This window comes from Anser anser, assembly GCF_964211835.1.
Source record: "Anser anser genome assembly, chromosome: 10".
Taxonomy (NCBI): Eukaryota; Metazoa; Chordata; class Aves; order Anseriformes; family Anatidae; genus Anser; species Anser anser.
In genome coordinates this window covers 19378825-19393637 of record NC_139730.1, presented here as the reverse complement: position 1 = coordinate 19393637, position 14813 = coordinate 19378825, and the positions used below count along the sequence as shown (strand labels likewise).

At 33.8% G+C, this 14813-nt stretch overlaps 1 protein-coding gene across 2 annotated transcripts in view; it reads left to right on the top strand.

Annotated features, from left to right (window-relative positions):
* Positions 1 to 14813, top strand: part of UNC13C (unc-13 homolog C) — a 171207-nt gene that overhangs the window by 85710 nt on the left and 70684 nt on the right. For both annotated transcript variants that reach the window (XM_083850451.1, XM_083850452.1), the window contains 4 exons: positions 1431 to 1546; positions 2339 to 2502; positions 10393 to 10543; positions 13999 to 14067. In XM_083850451.1, the coding sequence (XP_083706577.1) occupies positions 1431 to 1546; positions 2339 to 2502; positions 10393 to 10543; positions 13999 to 14067 (500 nt within the window). The remainder of the gene's footprint in view (positions 1 to 1430; positions 1547 to 2338; positions 2503 to 10392; positions 10544 to 13998; positions 14068 to 14813) is intronic.

The following is a 14813-nucleotide window of genomic DNA, read 5'->3' as shown; positions in this document are numbered from 1 at the left end:
TTGTTTTTTAACAAATTTAGGTAGAATCTCAGCATTTGGTACTTCAGAATATGTAGCTTTGGTTACATATCTGATATGCAATTTTTAAAATCTTAGATGTTACAGGTCGATTTGAAAATAAAAGATATTTTCTGGGTTTCAATCCAGAGTTATAATTACGGAAAGCAAACTAATCACAACAAAGACAAATATTTCAATTTAATATAAAAGTTTTAAAAAAATGTAAGAAAAGCCATCACTTCAGACTAGTCCATTCACAGTATTATTATATGATAAAAAGTTTTACCAGTGAATATTTTCTGTGTGTACATTCACTTTATTACATTTTTTAAGATTATGTATATACCATTCTTCTATACCTAATCATCTTTGTTTTTCATTGTTTACATCCATCATTATTCATGAAACTTGTTTGTTCTTCTGTTTTATACATGTTAAATGTGTTTACATGTTTAGTCTTAAATTCAACGTAGTCTGCTGGAGCTCAAAATGCTGTCTGTTATCTTTAAAGATTGTACGTTCTTGTCTGGTCAGGTCTTAAGAAGTATCACTCTTTGAACCAGAAGTAAATCAATGATAGTGTGTCTCAGAATGTAATCCCTTAATCTAAATCTAAGCATAAAACTCTTCTTTAATTCTGAAAACCTTAGTGTGCAATAAGTGTTCTGAAGTAACCATTTAAAAGTTAATCTCCTACATTTGATAACAAAAGTTTGTCAGTAACTTTTTTATCTAGGTTGCCTGTTCTCAGAAATACTTCAGGTGAATTGTGTGACATAATTTTCTGAAATTGTAAAGCACTTGTTTCCTTATCAATGGTCCTTGTTTCCCTGGCCAATGTTTTGTTGCATAGTAAAATGTATGGATGTGTATTTGATTTCTTTTTAACAATGGAAATAAAGCTTTGCTTAATTTCCTTTTTAAAATTAGATATTTTTTACAAATAAGATATTTTACAAATAAGATGTGTCATTATGAATTCCAAATTTTATTCATTGACAGTTGTCATTGACAGCAATGACAGCAACTAAATGGACTAGCTTTAGAAATAAGTTATTTATATAATTTCTTCTGTAAGACTCAGCTTAGCTGAACTGGAATAGATTTCTTCTAACATTTTAAGTTTCTCTAAGACATAGTAGTTTGGGCTGTTGCTATAGTTTTCATAACTAAAGTAAAATGTTAATAATGAAAATAACAATTAGCGCAGATACCAGATAGAAAATTGAAATAATTTCTGTTGAAAAAGGGAAAGTGTTGCTTAAAGTGCTATGCAGCCTGTTCAGCTTCATGGCCTGAACTGTATGTGAGGTATTTAAAAGGTATTATCTTGTTCTCAACAGCAGGACTTTCTGGCTCTAAATGAAAGTTTTTCAAATGACAGTTTGTATTCTTCATAGTTACTAATGTATTATTTTTCTGCCCTTCAGAAAAACGTACAGATAAATCTGCTGTCTCTGGTGCTATAAGATTGAAAATCAGCGTTGAAATAAAAGGAGAGGAGAAAGTTGCTCCCTACCATGTGCAGTACACCTGTTTACATGAGGTATGTTGGAGAAGTTAAAGAAAGCAAGCTATTATAGAAGTTACTATTCAGTTGTTGCACAGATAAAGAAAAATGTGATAAAAAAATAGAACGTTGATAAAAACTACTGCGACACTTCAGGATGAGCTTATTTTTGGTTGGCATACCAAGGTTCATAGTCAAAGAGGGAACAATGTAGCATCAATAGATCATTCTTGCCAGCAGGAGTCAGAAAAAAAGAAAAAGAAAAAAAAAAGGAGGTGGAGTCAACAAAGTTCTCCCCCAAGAGTGGTTTGGTTTTTTTTTTTAGTATTTAATCCTCCACACATGCTTGCTAGCATCAAGAAGACCAACCATTTCTGTATAGTAGAGAAATCATATAGATTACTTTTGTCAATAATTAAAAAAATAAAATCACTGATGAATCGGTGTGTGTCTTTCAGAGATTTTCTTTGTATTTGATACTTCTTTATAACTTCATGATTTAATTCATTATCAAGGGTGTATAGGAGAGTACAGAAAGTTTCTGCGCAACTTTATTTTGCAGTCTCTCTGTGCCAGTTCACTGAGGTGACTTTGTGTGAGATAGATCAAAGTGCTGAATCATAGGCCTATACTACCAGAGTTCCACTACCCACACTCACACAGACACACAAATGCATTTAGTGTCATGGACATTTTGTTGGTGCTACCCTTTAATAAATAAATAAATAAAATCTAAGTTAATGAGCATATTGCTGATTATACAGGACATATTTTTAGAATGCCATTTAAAAGCTTAAAATTCCTATTTGAAAAATTTCTTACATTTAGAATCTATTCCATTACTTGACGGAAGTTAAAGGTAATGGTGTTGTAAAAATCCCTGAAGTGAGAGGTGATGAAGCCTGGAAGGTGTATTTTGATGATGCTGCACAAGAAATTGTAGATGAATTTGCAATGCGTTATGGAATTGAATATATTTATCAAGCTATGACGTAAGTATTATCGTTTTTTTTTTGCTGTTGTTTTTTGTTTGTTTTTTGGCACTACTGTTGAGAATGTGTGAGAAAACTAATGAGTTTCAAGCCATTGTGCTTTCATTTTCCATTCACCCCAGTTCCTGACTTATAATTCTTCCAGTCTTTTCTGTCCCTTTGATTCTCATTGAAAGGCTGCTCAGATGCAATGGCATTAAGATATATTATAAATATTTTATAAACTGTTACTAGTATTATCACTAATGTATTTCTTAATCCTTATGATATTTATGTGTGGCAAGGATCAGAAAGATTTCACTGTATTAGATGGGATTGGGTTACTGTACTATCTAGAAGAGGGTTTCACAGGCTACATACTCTTTTCAAGGAATATGGAAATCATCACAGAATGCCAGTGATGGCTATAGTAACCTGCTATTATATACATAATTCATGCAAACCATTTTTAATAGTATTAGAACATTATACTACATTGTCCATATTGAAGTACCTGTCTGATTACTTTAGAATACAACACCACTGAGCTTAGAAGCCTGGTGATACAAGAGCCCTATCATATATTCTTACCTTGTCCAGTAAAAAGTTTGCCAGTGAAGGGGGTTATATTCTGCTTCTACTGCAGCCATAGGAAAGCAGAGGACTCCAAATGACAGAGGACTCCATTGACACTATAGAAAGCTGATATTATGGAATTTTAAATCAGAACATTCATTTTGTTTCCTCCATCTCTTTACAGCACATCTTAAAGAATTATTTTTTTCTATAGTATGAGGGCACATAAACATATAACGTTGTCTTTCTATTGCAGAATGTAATGACAACATCTGGTATTGCAATGAGCATCTCTTTCCCTTAATATAGCTAATTGTGAATTATTGTTCTGGATGTCTATTAGAAAGGGAGAGGGTATATTTGTAATATATACTTGTTTAATGTTCTTCCTCCAAGGACCTTAACATTGCACGGAAGAATTAATTATACTTGACAGTTCCCCCATGGTATTGTATATCCCTACTACCTATGGAGGAGTTCATGAACTAGTTTCATGAATAGAAGTTGGAATTTCTGATTGCCTATTCTTTGCTAGTGATTGGTTGTTCATGTTTAAATTTCCAACACCCATTTATGTCTTTACATCTTGATTAATATATGGTACTTATTAACTAGCATAGTATTATAATTTTATAACTTGATTTAAAGTGATATGCCAGTTTTACCAAAATGTTAATCTCTAAAGTGATAAAATTGTTCTTGCTATCCGTACAAAAAATAACTCAGGGTTATAGGAGATGAATCCTCAACAGCTATTGATGCCAAGGGAGGTTTATTATTACCATTTTGCTTGGGAAATAAAGCAGGTCTCTATTTAGCATTAGTGTTTCCTCTTACCTACGGCCCAAGTAGCTTGTTACTTCAGTACAGCATGGCTGTACTCAATTGAGCAGTCTTAATTGAAAAGGTGACTTTGAAGGTTCTCCTCTTTCATGTCTTTATTATGATTGTGTGAAAAACTACAGGAAAAAATCAAAGTACTGGAAAGTTTGAAACTGACTTTTAAAATTCAAATGTAGCAGAAGTCAGCATTGTAAAAATAGAAATATAATTGACATGCAGGCATTTTAAAAGCTTTTTCATTTAACAGGGTTAGCAATGGGTTCCATTTTCATATTAAGAAGATGCTTTATTTTTATATTAGTATAAAACATAACATACAGACTTTGATTAAAAGGAAGTAAATTTAGTCTGAACGTCTAACTTGGAACTGGGCAAATACTGCAACATATTTTTCAGAAATCCTTGCACAAAAACTCTAACTAAGTCATTTTAAGTTACATGACCTACTTCGGCTTGTCCTCTTTCTGTTCTTGTTTTCTTCTGTACCTTTTCCACCAATTTCCTTACTGTTTATAACTGCAAGCCCAGCATTTCCGGCAAGTATAATAAGAAAGTGAATTTGAAATTGGTAGTCAGAAGTAATTCACACAGGAAACCAAGACTATGATCTCATTGCCCCAATACCCATGTCCATTTGCATTTTAAAAAGTTCCATTTTAATTACCAGTAATCCCTATTTGAGGGGTAGTCCACATAATACTTAAGAGCACAACTTGTTTAAGTTAGTTAGGAATAAAATCAGTAATGAATGTAATCTCAATATTTGCATACGAATATATATACGTATATATTGTTTTGCTGATTCATCTGTAGACATGTCTCAGTGTGTCCAGACTTTGGGGAGAAGAGTAGTGAAGAAACTGTAGATTTGTCATGTCAAATTATCTTTTGGACTATTACCTGTTGGTTTTATTTGTGTTTGAAATCATGTTTCTCTCCTAGAACAACTTTAAGAGTTGGGAGCAATTTACAGCTTCTTGATTTAGATTCCATTTTGTAACAATATCCTCCTACTAAAAGCAAGCAATTTTCTCCCATAGAACAGAGAGACAATTTGAACCTAATCACTTGGCCCAAAGGAACACTGTGTAAGCATTTTACACTCAAGAATCTAGTTGCAGAATATTTCTACAGTATGTCTCATAATTTGTAAATTAAATTTTTGCACTGACAGTTGGTCAGGAAATTGAATGGTAGGAAAGTTGCAAAATAAGGCCAGTAGACCTGGTTTTAAACACAGGGCTCTAGCTTAAGCAGTGCAATATATACTCCAAAGTATGTGAGACTTGACAATGTTTGCTGTGATATCATGTGCCAAATGTGAAGTGTTAGTTATTACTCATGCTATTGGCTGCTGTTTCCAAGGATCTACAAAGACAAGGAATAAAGTTTCCTATTTTATTTTTCTATTTTATTTTATTTTATTTTATTTTATTTTATTGTAGCAAGTACTAGTAAGCCAGTTGGCTTTCAAATTTTTTACATGGGTTATCAGCACTCTCAGAGTCATGGATATTATTGCATGTGATAAACATGGTTCTGTAAATTTTGACAATTTTATTAAAGACACAGAGAAGCAAAAATTCACATAACTGTTGCTTGACACTGATGCTGTCATCAACATCACTAACCAAATTACAGGTAGAACAGTGCAGTGATCTAAGTAAGGGCATGACAAAATTATATCAATAGGTTCAAATTTTCCCTACAACAAATAAATACAATTTGGGTCTGTTTTCAAGATGGTAGCTCAACATTTACTCATTAGATGAACCTGCAGAAGAGATCTCCCTGAACTTAAAATGTTGACCCAAACTATTTTTCCACAGTCCGTCTTGTTTCCTGAGGGCAGTCAATACAATATTAATGGTTTCTCACATAGCAACTGCTGCTGAGTCCCCTTGGCAGAGCATACACCAGAAGTATGACTCTGAGAGTAATTGGAGTTATTAGTGCCTTCTTATTTCCAGCTTAGGGTTACTCATGCGCTAAGGATCTTTAGGTCTATTAGAAGATTTCTGGAAATTTGAAGTCAGTGATACAATTACGTGTTAATTATTTTGTTGTCAATTTTTTCAAAGATAGTTCTGATAATCTCTACATGTGTTTCTCAAAATTCATGTGGTAAATAGATCTGATGAGATTTCTATTAACTTTAAGGTTACCTGAAACTGGCGACAATAATCTGATATCACTATTTTATTTTATACAAAGGAAATTATTGTTTTTCCACTTTGTAGAAAACATATGAGACATGTTGAAACATTTTCTTAAGTAGGTAGCTTGGTCACATCTTTATCAGATTCATGTTGAGGTATTTAAAAGCACTTCTGAAAAATACTGGCAATGAATGAAGGTTTGGTATTATCACTATGAGCTGGGAATGCTGAGTTCTAGTCCAGGTCCATGTGATTGATTTGCTGTGTATACTTGAGCAGTTTCTCTCAATTTTACAAAATTTAGATAATAGCACTTAATGATCTACCTTCTAGGAATGTTGAGAAATGTTTGCAAAGCACTTTGAACATGACTAGCATGATAGGAGTTTTAAGTATCAATATATGCCACCATATCAATGCAAGGATGTGATATATAAACCCAGCATGAAAATACTTTAAATAGAGTGTAATGCTAGAGAAAGCCCCGGAAGTCGGTCTCCTGGCTTGGCCTTGAAAGGCTGCAGATACAAAAGGACCCCTCATATGAAGACTGAAGCCCTAGACTCTCTTTAATATAAGTGTGCCTCTCCTGCCTCCCATCCCCAGCTGGATCTCTTCTCTTCCAGACTCTATGTAAACTAGAAAATCCAGCAATTATTTAGCTCCTTAGCCTAGCTTTGGGGGGATTAAAACCTTGTTTCATCACACTGTCAACTTCTGCTGTAATCTTATGTCCTTAATACTTCAGAGACTTGCAATGATACTCTAAAGTAGCAAAATAAATAAATAAATAAATAAAAGAATATGAATACAAATACGTGGTGGGATTTTCTTTAGGTGTTAGTACATGCATAATTAATGGCCTGATCATTTTCTTGGAAACTGACTTAAATTATAAGAGGATTTATCTAGTGAGATGCAAAAGTGTTAGAAAATTATGATTTTAGAAGTTTTCCAGGTAATTGCTTTTCAATTTCAGGGCAAGTTGGTTACATCTTTAGTTTAAACTACCTTATGGATCACACACATACTCTAAGCACTCATCGACAATTAAAGCACACTTTAAACCTAGGATGAGTCTGAGACTTGTCCTACACTGACCATAGCGATAACCTAGCTGTAATGATAGGTGGTTGTATTTAGGATCACATTTACCTTGCTGTGAGTAGTTGATGTGAGTAGTATTTCAAATGTCTGTCTTTGTCTTCAAATGTACAGGTTTTGTAACCTGTCTCATTAACTAAGGATGTTAAGAATTGTTTGGCCAATAATTTTAGAGAACCCATGTCTGATATCTAGGTACTGAGCAAAAGAGATCAGGCACATTAATGACGATTGATTCCTGAACCTGGACATCTGGAGAGTTTTGGAGTTTCCTTCTTTTTAAACGTGTCTGTGACCTGACACAGATTTATGAAATAAACATTGCAATTTAGATGTCTCATTTCTGAAGTAAATGAAAGTGTTGGAGAGGGTTTGTTTTGGAGCAATGTGAGGTACTGGCAGAGTATTATTTTCAGCTCATTTCTGAATCTGTAAATGAGCATTCATAGTCTGAGTCTGTGAACTGAGAGGGAGTACCTGAAAAGCAAAAGAAGCACCTTCATGTGCTGCCTTCTGCAGCACATCCCAATCTCCATTTTAAATTATACACGTAACCAAAAAATATAGGCTAACTGAAAAAGTAAGAGTTGTTTGACAGATGTGAAATAACAGATTGCCTAAAGGACTATTAAGAAAAACATCTGCAAATAGACTACGCCAGTGATGTGAGAGACCCTGGAAAAGACATTGTTATCTCATTAGCAGAAGCAAACTTCTGGACCCTTAGAACATCAGAGAGTGGGAATATGATGAAGAGGGTCACTCATAAGAACATCAGGCAGGTCTCACAGTGAAGGAATTCAGAGGACCCCTGGGAGACTAAGAGGGTATCAGAAAAAGTAACATAGGTGGAATGTGTGTGTGTAGGCTTGTAAGAATTGTAAAGAGCTTGTTTGTTTGTTTTAATATCTTTAGGAACAGAAACCAATTACAAGATTCAAATAAACTGAAGTGACGTGGTTTGAGGATTATTTGAGCAGTGACAGCTCTGAAGGTTACTTGGCTTAAGTTCAGCAGGACCAAGTTCGGTCAAAATTCAAGTTAATTTCTTGAATGGGCACTAGACCCATATGGTACTGGCCCAACACACTGCTTTGCTTATGCTCTTAAGGAAAAATTGTACGGAGGAGCCAGATACTCCTGTTAGGAGGAGCGTACTGCCAAGACAGGACCTTAAGACATGCATAGAGCTGCAGAGTGATTAGAGTTTCTTCACCCTGTTCTGTTGTCTGCATCCTTGTTTTCACCACTTCTTCCTTGGCTAATCCCCCTCAGTATCTTTCTTATCTGTATTCATTTATCCCTTATCCCCTTATCTTCTTCACAATCCTGCCTAACTGCAGATCTTGAAATTTCATGTTTTGCAATAATGTTATTCACTTTCTTCCTGTGTTAGGTCTTTCATACATCTTCTATCTCTTATGCTTTTATATATATATATATATAAGTTATATGTTATATATGTTATAAGTATATATATATATATAAGTTCTTTGTACATAACAAACATACTTCTTATTTTGAACAAGTAAACAGGTAAACTTAAAACTGGTATTTCTGACTTTTTTTTTTTTTTTTAACATTTAGAGTAAATGAGTTATATAAGAACTCCTTCCAGTTCAAATACTGTATACTTACAACAGATTAACTTTTTTTTTTTCTTGGATGACCTAATTTAGGCCTGCCATTATGTTCTCACTGCTCAACAGTGTTTAAAATGTTACCTAATGAATTCTAGTTTCCCACGAAAAAAACTTTATAAAAATCAGAGCTTTTTCCACTCAGACCTGGGTGGAAGTCAGGGTTAGTGGTTTCTTGTACTTCTTTGTCCAAGGTGCTGTGAGCAGTAATGGTCTTTGGTTTCTTTACAAAAAGTGAAACAAAGGTTACTAGCAAGTCAGGGAGTCAGAACTATTCAAAACCTAATACAAAATCATGTCACATTGTTATTATGTTTGTGATCAGCACTCCTCCCAAATTCTTACAAGATTTTATTGAATACAAGCTAGAACTGCATCAAAAATACTTTCAGTTATCAACTCTGAACATTGGTATGGCTAAATCTTGGAATCCTGAGGGATGCGTTGAGCTTGGGGACCAGTTGCACTCATGTGCTGCAATGTGGCAGTTTCTTCCTTTTCACTCTTCCTTCTTTTACTGTAGAATTTAACATTATATGGGCATGAATTCTCATATTTGTACTGTGACCTATATAGCTCTATGTACTGGAGTAGGAAACTGCTGAGTGCCAGATCTCACAAGTACCTTAAACAGTTCTAACTGAACTACTCATAACGGGAGTATAAGGTTCATCAAATCTTTCATCCTTCTACTGACAGCTTCAGCCATCAGTAGTCAACTGAGTTCATCACTCTGAGCTTCATTTACATGTTCCAGTAGTGTATCTTGCTGTATAAATAAATGCATGTCCATATTTTTATGTGATGTGCTTGCAGTACACTGTGCAGTATAGTTGTTAGTTCAAGCTCCATGCCACAGGACTGGCTGTGCTGTAGTTTTTCTCTGGCATCAAAACATTCCAGATGTAGGGAGGTGGACAGCAACTACAGGCTTGTGGGAGAACAAATCTCCTCAGACTCAGCAGAAATTGGGGGATAAAGCCTTTTCTCTCCTGAAGCCCCAAACCTGCTCAATGATGGATTTCTGTATCTTTAAAAATTACATTTTCCAACATGAAGCTGGTTCAGGATTAACAGACTGTCCTGAGCCAAAGTGCAGCAATTTCAGTTAGGCAGAAGTCAAATCATGGTGAACCCGAAAGTTGATGTTCGCCTTTCATAATAAAGGTGCCTAAAATATAAGCCACAGTAAAATAATGTTTTGAGTCTTTGTATTATTATCAGTTAAATTCTCCTCTAATTGAGTATAGACCACTTGTGGCTTTTTATGATTGAAAGTTCATGTTTGGTTTTAAGTTTGTGTTTAATAATTAATGTTTTGCTTAATAGCAATTAAGATAGTTAAATTATATTTTCTCCTTGGATTAACAGAGTGAGAAGCAAATGTGACTCTGATGTGTTCTATTTGAAAATATCAGCATTTAACAAGTGGTAATTATATCAAGCATCTGGATTTTTTCATTTTTATCTATACAATTTGTCATGAAATAGCTTGAAAATCACACCATTGCAGCTGAAAAGCAATTGTGGTGACAGAAAGTGCATAATCCTTGCCACCTTAAATAACTGTCAGTTTGTTTGAATTACAGGCACTTTTCCTGTCTGTCTTCTAAATATATGTGCCCTGGTGTTCCAGCAGTTATGAGTACATTGTTGGCCAATATAAATGCTTTCTATGCTCATACTACAGCAACAACTAATGTATCTGCCTCAGATAGGTTTGCAGCTACTAACTTTGGGGTAAGTAGATTTTATTTTTCAGTAGAATACTGATCCTTATTTTCTAATATATGATACAATGTTAACTCCTAAATTCAAAATAATAATTAAAAAAAAAGTTGGTCATTTTAAAGAATGAGTGTTGAAGTTAGCTTTTGAAGATTTTACCGAGTTTACAATCAATCACTATAAAAACTAAAGAAGATACTATTCATTTCCTTTTAAAACCCCTATGTGGTTATATGCAAGGAGTATAGGGTAGAAAAAAACAGCACACACATATAGAACTAAAATCTTTAACAACCAGTTTTTATCTTTATTGCAATGGGTCTTGCAGACTAACTGCACTAGACTAATTACAGGTTACAATTGCTTTCTTGGGGCATGTCATTAGCAAACTCATACTAACCTAATAAATCTAGCCATAAATACTTGCAGATAACATGTCTATAACAATTGAATTTTTTTTATTATTTTTTTTTTGCCAAAATACGGTGCACTGTCCAAGCCCTGGTCCTAGACGTCAGAAATTTCAGGCAGACTACCAGAATCTCAAGATGTGGTAGTACTTTGTTGTTGTTGATTTTCCTTCTACGGATATATATTTTAGAGTGTAGATAAAATATGACAACAAAATTAAAATACACTGTCTAATCTATTCCCTTGCCTTCACTGGGACTACGAGAGCAGGAAAGAAAACCAGTAGTTCAAAGGCGTTGCTTTCATATCTCTACTATTACACATCACATAGACAGAGGTAGATTATAAACACAATTTGATGCTGAAAAATGCATTCATTCCTTTCCTTATTTGTATATGATATCTAATCATTTCTCATTTAACAGTATGTATGAAAACATTATAAAATTTTCTTTAAAACAGTTTATTGACATTAAATTAAATATAACACAATTAAAATTTAATAAATACAAATTATAGTGGTGTGAAGTAGTGTCAGAGGTTGTAATCCTCTCTTCCATCATTAAGAATAATAGAAACACATGACTTTCAAGATTTTCAAGACAACATTATGAAATTATACATTTGAACTAGTAAACCAAGGAAGATCTATTTCTAATTTTGCTTTTGTCTTCCCATCAGAAGTCACAAACAATTATCAGATTATGCCAAATAAATTAATCCAATCTGTGCCTGGAACAAGTGTAAATTTTTAGTTTTTTAAAGAAAAAAATTGCTCTGGGTGGTAAAAGAAATTTTGATTTGTAGCAAACAGTGTTTGATATAGGAAATATCCTATTTTGAGGGTGATGTGGATACAGTCACACATTTTGAGAGCTATCAGATCTTGCTACTGCCAACAGTCTGCTGCTTTCACATAGGCTGGCAAGGATTAAGGACAACATTCCTGTGTAAATTTTTCATACTTCAAATAGTTGAAACAAAACATGTCTGCATTTCATACGCAAGCATCTTTAAGATAGAACTCATGTTTAAAAAAAAAAAAAACAAAACATTTTGTGTAGTAATAATACCAAAGATTGTTTTTTATTATTGCTGAATCTTGAGTGTTCTTAGGATCTAGTGCTACAGCTTACAGTAAAATACAGTAAATAATTAACAGTTAGTTCTAAATACTCCTAAAATAGTACTAACACTAATAATACTAATGCAATAACGTATTTTTAAATTTAGGGGATGTCAGAAGTCTGTATGTAAGTTCCATTAAATAATCACTTATTTAAGTCCATGCAGTATTTTTTTTAGGAAAATACTTATTGTAAATGTTAATTCATTTTAAATGTTAAGGTTGGTGGAAGAACTCCCATGTATATGAACCCAGGTCTGTGTCTTTAGTTTGGAGATAGCATGTTCTTGAAATGGAATTTTATCTCCTGCTGCTAGAGGTTTGCTTTGAAATAAGAGTATTAATGCTGCTCCATTCTAGAAAGTAAAAAAGTTCCATAGATGAAAAGCACTATCAGAATATTTATGATTTAATTACTGTTTTACCATGACACTGAAATATGTACTTATTTTGCTATGTACTTACTCTACTTTTTTTATAAACTCATTGATGGTTTATTATGGTATGATTCTACATCTCTGTTGAAACAACACAACTCTTTCCATGTTCAAGCCCAATTAGACTTTCGAGTTTTACCCAGATTTTGAAATTTAGAATGTTTTGAATAGATTTTCTGCTCTTTCCTTCCATTTTGCTAATGATCAGAACTACCTTCTTTTATCCTCAGATTGAAGAGAGATTAAATCCTCTCTCTGATGTTAATGCCAGTTTACCTTTGACGCAAGTTCCAATCCAATTCATAGTTCAACAGATGGATGGAAAGACAGTAGTAAGCATCATTAATAGAGATTTGGAGATCCTTCTTCAAACGATTGACTTATAGGCAAAATATTATATTATTTTTCTCTCTTGGCCAAAAGGCATTTGTTAGTGGATAGCTGCACTTCATCAAAAAGAGCATCTCAAATTCAAGTCCTCAGGCTGCAGCTGGGAAGGATTTGGCTGACTGAATATTTCAGTAGTTTTATAGCATGACAAAAAAAAAAAAAAAAAAAATCCTTATGGGAACCATGCCAAATTAGTGGGTTTGGATGTAGGTTAGTGCTTCACTGAGTGACAAGTGACAGTGCATGAAGGACTCTGGTTTCAAATTAGTGTGTATCCAATTTGAGGGATAGCATTCTGAGAGCTATCAGATCTTGCTACTTCCAATAGACTGCAACTTTCACATAGGCTGGCAAGGATGTATGCAGATTTTGTGCAGTGGACTATGGTATATATTCTAATATGAAGACTGGTAATTAAAAACTCTCATTAGTATTACTTGGAAATGGCACAAATCAGCTGACTATCTCACAGCAAAATGTTTTCTGAAGTGTTATTTTCAATCGTACTTTTACATCAAATTCTGCTGTAAATGAACATAAATTCTTACATATTAAAGGGAGGAGAAAGTGTTTTCTTCAAGATTGTAAGCAATTACAAGGCAAATAAAAAACTTTTACAAGCTCATCTGTTTTAGTATGGGCTGATAACATAACTATGGACTTTGAATTGATGCTCTTACTGCATTTTTGGTCAGAGACTTTGGGCAATGTTTTTCAATTTCTAGGTATTTTGCTTGAGTTATTTAAGAATGTGTCAATCATTAAGAAAGGAAAATACTGTTTAGGAGAGTGTCCATCACCTCACTAATGCATTGCATAGCTGCACAGTGTTGAATGCATACCAGGTAAATTACAATATAGCTTAGAAAGCAAAAACACGGTTGTAAAAGATATCTCAGACCAGGACTTTTATATGAGACAATGGAAAACAATCTATCTTTCAAATGAATTAAGAATGTAAATTAGTAGATAAATGCATTCTCTTTTTTTTTTTTTTTTTTTTTTTAAAAAAAAAGGGGGGGGGAGTGCAAGCTATAATTTTACCCTTGATTACAAAGTTGTGCCAGTTCTTATTGCAAAATATTCTTGTTTTCATTTTACAGAGGGAAAAGTTCATAAAACTTCTGGATCAATTGCATAATTCGCTGAGGATTGATTTATCTAAATACAGGGTATGTGCACCATATTCTACCTAGAGGACAACTCAAATGTGTTTTCCCACAAAGGTCCCTGTGTGCTTTATCTGTTTTAGAGTTTTAGAGATTAATCCCTCTTGTGGCATAGAAACTGAAATACTAAGTGCTAACAGGAGACTTCAAATCCTTAGGAACAAAAAAACTAGAGAATTGAAGCATTTTATCTGTTTTCTCAATTTGAAAACGTTTTTTTCTTTCTTTCTTTCCCTTTTTTTTCCCCAAAAGCTAACAGTGAGTCAAGGGATGAGCAGACATTCAAGAAAGAGTAGGTTTTAACAACTTTATTTAAATTAGTTCACAACATGATTAAGTTAATTCATCTGGGAATTGCCTTCACAGACTTATGTAGTGTAAATTGGAATTACTGCTGCATTTATTTTGAGAGGTTCTACAGTCACCAAGCTGATATCCTAGGAATGTTGGGATCTGACTCCCCATTTTTCTTGATGATAGGAATCCCAATTTCATTTATGCTACATAGAAGCTCCTTCCACTTAGTTGTGTTCCAAACCCAGCCTTTACTGGAAAGAAGCATGCACTGAATACCAGCCAATTATCATACCATTCTGAACTCCTTCTCTTTCTCCATTTCACTGGATGATGAAACATTTAGATGATACATAAGTTATAAGGGCTCCATCAGCTATAGCTCTCCTTTCAACTTCTAGGAATGGCTGCATATAGCTCAGGGATTTCTCTGTTCATCTGGCTTGCTTTCTAAA